A 6,000-nucleotide genomic window follows, 5' to 3' on the forward strand; every position below is an offset into this window, starting at 1 on the left:
TGATGACATCCTCATGAATACCAAATGGACATACTGTGATTTATACTCCCTCATACCAAAAGGAATTTATAATGGTAAAATCATCATTTTTTTAAAGCTACAATTGAAAGCTGGCTACAGGTAACAGGAACTAGAAGTGACAGACCCAAAGAATGCCTTAAGATGGAGCATGAAAGATTCAATGTGTATCTACCCTATGAAGAAGAAGAAAAATTCCCCTTTGTGTTTTGGTGCATCTTACATTTCCTTAGTTCTCTTTAACTTTGCAGGATAAAGTAGCTCTCAGGGATCAGCATTATACAGAAGCCCCAGTCTGCATTGTCCTAGTTCTCTAAAAGCTGGTATCCAGTTTATACTAGGAAGTGTTGTGAAAGAAAGGAGCTCTGTTTATTGGGATAAATCTTCAGCAATGTAACACAAGTACCCTTCTTTTTTTTAAAAAAAAAAAAAGATACATGTTAGAATGAAAAGGGATTTAATTACTGTAGATATACAGGATGGAAAAACTCTCATTTTAGCATCAACAGGGATAAAGTACAGAACAACAGGTGAGCAGTTATCCTCATCTTGCAACCTGAGTTTCCTTTTTATATAAATGGGCACCTCACCACCCCTCGGGAGCTGATGATATGTGGTGGTGAGCCAATCCTCAGTTGCAAAACCTGAAGCGCTTTAGTATGCCTGAGGGAAAGGAATTCAGGGCAGGCTTGAAGAGATTCTAATACTGGCATGCGTTTGATCAAAACTGAACCCTGATTGCTCATGACATGATCTATTAAATTAAAGCTAAGGGGCAATGAATTAGTGACATAATAGAGACTGAGAGACACTTTCTACCCCAGTGTCCCAGTGCAAGAAACACAGTTCTATAAATTTTGCAGAATCAGCCAGCATCACACAGGGAAAGAGGGAAAGAAAAATTGACTTGGCGATGGGGAAAAAGAGAAAGCTGTGTGTGCTGGTTAGATACATGTCATCAAATGGGAAGCCGGAGAGAAAATGGACAGACAGGAGATCAGATAGGATCCCGTGAGGAAATCTGGCCTCATAGGGGGCTTTTGGCCCCCGACCACATCTCCATCATTCCACCACTCACCATGGAAACCAGGCTACAATTTGTGCCACCTTGCCATACCAGTAGCATCTCGGAAAGGAAATATCGGACACTTTTCATCCGACTTTGAAACAGTTTGATCCACACCTTCCATCCTAACCGCGACGCGACCTATTTTACCCTCCGTGATCTCAGCCCTTTCCCACTCGCAGCGCCCCAAATCCAGGGCTCTGCTCTCCTCTTACATTCGCGTGCGCTTGAATGCACCGAGATGCAGTTCAAGGCTGTGCCAAGTGGAGCAGGAAACTTTCTGCCCCAGAGAGAAAGCGCCACACGGACGCACGAACAGAAGACCACCCCTCCCTTAAAAAAGCGGGGGTGGGAGGCCGGGAGCGCGCGAAGAAGGCGAAACTCCCCCCGAGGGGCACTAAAACCGAAGAATCATCCAGTGCTGTGGGAAGGCGAGGTTATCATCCTGCTCCCTGAATCTTTTCTAGAGAACAGCAGCAGAGATTGGGCCATCTCCACCCCCACCCACCCCCAATCGTGCTTGTTATTATCGTGACAATGCTGGCTACTCACGCTACTGTTGTGTCCCGACCAGTGCACCATGGCTTGGTTATGCGCCGAATCCCCCGTCAGGGCAAAGGTCGTGCTCGTCAATTTCAGCTCCTCCAGGCGGAAGCGCGTGGCTTTCCCCGGCAGCTGCTCCGGACTTGCCCGTTCCCGGCTCTCCGGAGGCTTGTCTCTCTCCGCCGGGGCCCCTCGGGGCTTCCGGCTCCCCAGCCGCCTCCGATCCGCGCCGGGCTTCCTCAGGCGGCCCAGGGGCGCCGATCGGGCAGCGCGGCCGGCCTGAGAGTTCGCCGCCGGGCGCCCGTCGGCGGAAGAGAACTTGGCGCGCCCGGCTCGATTCCCACCCGAGGGCGACGCTCGGCGGCCGAGCCGAGCCTCGGGGCGCTCGCCGCTCAGCTGCCGGGAGCCGGCCAGGCTGCGCGATGCAGGTGGCAGGGCGTCTTTCTCCTCGGCGGGGGCAGCAGCGGAGAGGGCTCGATCCCCGGCACTCGCCGGCGCCTCCTCGCCACCACCGGGGCGCCTCTCACCTCTTTCCTCCCCGGGTCTCCTCCTCGCCTCGTCGCCTCTTCGCCCCGCCGTCCTCAAGTGCATTAATAATCCGTCCGGAGCTCGCTGCTGCTCCCGCAGCTGGAGCTGCACCTGCCAACGGCACGAGCTGCAAGTGATTTCTGCCCCGATGAAGCCAAAAGTGAGGATCAAAAGCCATGTCCGGGCGGCTAGCAGAGCAACGTGCCAGCCTGGGTACCAGCCAGTAACTTTTCCCATTGCCCCTGATGCTGGTGGAGGGGCGGGGAGGGAACGTGTGCGAGAGAGAGACAGAGAGGGAGAGAGAGCGACGGAGTGAGAGGGAAGCGAAATGGGAGGGGAGTTGGGAGAAGACGGCAGGTTGTGTTTTATTCCCAGATCTGCTCTTCAAGGAAGGCAGCGGCGATAACTCTCTCGAAGTTTCAGACCCTGGATGCAGTCTGGGGAGAAAAAGAGGGGGAGAAAGGAGAGAAACACCCCGCTTTCTTTGCTTTCGGAGTTCCCCCTCTCCCCCCAAAAGCTGGCGTCGCCGAGCGGGCTTTTGATGGAGGGGGGAAGCCACCACCGCGCGGGGGAGGAGCTGAAGGAGCGCGCGAGAGAGAGCGAGGGAGAGCGAGCGCGCCAGCCAACCCCGGCTGGTGATTTCTCCGGCTTGCCTTTGTAGAAGAAGTCACCACATCGCCTCCCCGCCCCCTCGCGCCGAGCACGGCTCCTTCTCGTCACTGGATCGGGAGGGACGGGCGATCCGCTCGCCCCCTTTCCAGGCGCCCGGCGGCCGCGCCAACTTCTCCCTCCGCCAGCCTTGCGCGTCTCTTGGCCACCTCGGGGAAAGCGGCGGCTGTGTTGGGAGACGATGTGAACAGCGAGAGCAAGGCTCCTTCGGGAAGGGGATCTAACGGCGAGGGACGGCGTGTGCCACTCAAAGTTCCCTCACGTTGGCGCGGTGGCTGAGTGGGGAGGGGTCGGGGTGACACCCACGAAAGTGGGCGCAAGGAAAGTGGGTGGGTGGGTTCTCTGCTCCTGCCCAGTAGTCCCTGCTGAGCATAACTCTTCTGAAATCTCAGCCAACGTCCAATTTGAATCACAGAAATTTCACGTCTGAAAGAAGCACAAACAATCAAGGGGGTGCGCGCGTGTGCGCATATCTATAGCTTTATATAGAGCAGGTATAGTGAAATGAAAGAAAGCTACTTGACATATTTCTCCGCCGCAGTTCAAAACAAACTTCCCTTAACAATGTTTAAAACGATATACAGTGTAGCATAATATCATCTTAGCCATGGCAAAATCACAACAAATTTTCATGACTCTAGTTTTCTCCGCTGCCCCTGCGCCCTGCTATGTTTCTCTCCCAAATGAAAATTCATGGTAAATTCTGCAGTGGTTCAGTCACTGGAAGTGGGATCCCAGAAAGAATTTTACACAAGACAGAGTCACATGGAATGGAGTAGAGTTTGTCCCTGAAGGATAGCGTTCTCTTTCCCAGCCTGAATTGTGTTTCCAACGTAAATGTGTACACCCTTGTGATATTTTATTTGAAAGTGAGGTGCATATAACTAAATAATATATAAATAAAATAACGGCCCACCTGTTGCTTGAGCAGAGGCGCCAATCCTTCATGTGGCTGAACTTGACCTTGCCTTGGCTACCTCAGAGGTAGGGATCCACTATCGCATGTATTCAAAAGCATTTGAGTGAAAAATCTGTGGATGCTTTTAGGTGTAATGCTAGCTTTGCAGCAACATCCCAGAACATCAAAGGAGAGATGAATATGATACTACATGATCCGTTTTGCTAAGGAGACAGGATGGATGGTGGTTTAGAAGCACACAGACAACTAAAGTACAAAATGGAACAGGACCAAAAGATGAGCAGAGGAAGAGAGATCACATGCCGAAATGCATGGCAACTGATAGTACAATGTGGATTGCACACTCTGCCAGACTTCATACCTGTTTAAAAGGTGAATGAATGTCACCAGAGGAAAGGGAAACAGCCAATTCAGGAATAAAGAGGTAAACCAAGATAAGATGCAAACAGCACAAACCAACTAATAACAAGTTCCATTTTTCATAAAGTGAGGTGCCTTTGGTCAGTGGTGGGAGACAGAGGATTGAGGTTGAATTCTGACAAGACAGAAGTAATCTTTTTGAGGGACAGGTGTGGGGGACTCCCGGGTCCTGGGACTCCTCCCTAAAGGCCTAGGAGTCATTCTGGACTCTCAGCTGTCCATGGAGGCCTGGGTCAATTCTGTGTCCAGGGCAGCTGTCTACCAGCTCCATCTGGTACACAAGACCTTACCTGCCTGTACACTGTCTCACCAGAGTGGTATAAGCTCTTGTTATCTCCTACTTGGACTACTGCAATGCGCTGTACCTTTGAAGGTGACTCGGAAACTTCAGCTAATCCAGAATGCTGCAGCTAGACTGGTGACTGGGAATGGCCACCCGGGCCATATAACACTGGTCCTAAAAGAACTACAGTACATTCCCAAGCACAATTCAAAGTGTTGGTGCTGACCTTTAAAGCCCTAAACAGCTTTGGCCCTGTATACCTGAAGGAGTTTCTCCACCCACATCATTCACCGGACACTGAGATCCAGCTCTGAGGGCCTTCTGGTGGTTTCCTCATTGCGAGAAGTGTGAAACGCTCTCCCATCCAGTGTGTCATTCCCACTCCACCCAAGAGCCACAAATCCGTGACTGCCTGGTCAATAAGCACAGCACATAATATCAAATGGCTGCACACACACACACACACACACACACAAATGGTGCAATTATTTGCACACTTGGCTGAGAACACACCCCACTGAATTATGATGTTGGGAAAGATTGAGGGCACAAGGAGAAGGGGACGACAGAGGACGAGATGGTTGGACAGTGTTCTCAAAGCTGCCAACATGAGTTTGACCAAACTGCGGGAGGCATTGGAAGACAGGAGTGCCTGGCATGCTCTGGTCCATGGGGTCAAGAATAGTCGGACCGACTAAATGACTAAACAACAACAATTGCACAGGTTCAGCTGCAAACTTCCAATAAGCTTTCATCATGAATGAGAAGGTTATCAATGGCTGCTAGCCATTGCGGCTGTGCTCTACCTCTGGGGGCAGAGGCAATTGCTTCTGAGTAACAGTTGCTGGAAACTGCAGGAGGGGAAAGTGCTCTTGTACTAGAATCCTGTTTGCTGGGTTCTCACAGGGATCTGGCTGACCAATGTGAGAACAGGATGTTGGACTAGATGGGCCATTGGTCTGATTCATCAGACTCTTTCTATGTTCTCATATTGCCCAGGCAGTGGTCTGCTTTCTCTTGTTCCCTGGGATAAGTGGCTGCAGAATCTGATGCACGGCCTTCAAGGAGCACCTTTGTCCATTTAAAGTTAGGAAGGCAACCGCCACTGCCAGCTGCATTACCCTGCAACTTAAGTAGTAGCTGTCACACAGAATTGAGATAAATAAATCACTCAAACATTGCCAAGATCTGCCTGGATTAAAACTGTCAAGGATGGAAATACGATTTGGGGAGTATAAAAGCAAGAAAAGGAATTTAGAGAAATTTCTAAGGTGTATGCCCTCTAGCTCTAAATGGCCAGTAATTTATAGCCAGGGGGCATGACATTGCCCTTCCTTGACCACTTTATATTCCCTCTCCCTCCCCCTGCATTTCATTCCTGCTTGTCAAATATTCCAAACCGTATCGAACATTTGAAGGTCTTTTTTGGCTTCTCTTCCACCTATGTTTGGGTTTAATAATGTCGATTAGAGTTTCAAGTAGTCATTAATGGAACATGCAGCTTTGCATGGGCATTCAAATATTGGATAAAGTCCCAATGCCACTGAAACAATT

At 50.5% G+C, this 6,000-nt stretch overlaps 1 protein-coding gene across 6 annotated transcripts in view; it reads right to left on the bottom strand.

The window, feature by feature from the left end:
• SORCS1 (sortilin related VPS10 domain containing receptor 1) overlaps positions 1-2,999 on the bottom strand; it is a 365,332-nt gene extending 362,333 nt beyond the window's left edge. For 5 of the 6 annotated variants that reach the window (XM_028730337.2, XM_028730335.2, XM_028730336.2 and 2 more), the window contains exon 1: positions 1,637-2,998. In XM_028730337.2, coding sequence (XP_028586170.2) covers positions 1,637-2,392 — 756 coding nt within the window. In that variant the 5' untranslated portion in view covers positions 2,393-2,998. Of the gene's footprint in view, positions 1-1,636 lie in introns of all 6 variants that reach the window. The other variant, XM_028730333.2, reaches the window with a different exon arrangement.
• Positions 3,000-6,000: the final 3,001 nt, after the last annotated feature.

Source organism: Podarcis muralis, chromosome 6 (assembly GCF_964188315.1).
Source record: "Podarcis muralis chromosome 6, rPodMur119.hap1.1, whole genome shotgun sequence".
Lineage (NCBI taxonomy): Eukaryota > Metazoa > Chordata > Lepidosauria > Squamata > Lacertidae > Podarcis > Podarcis muralis.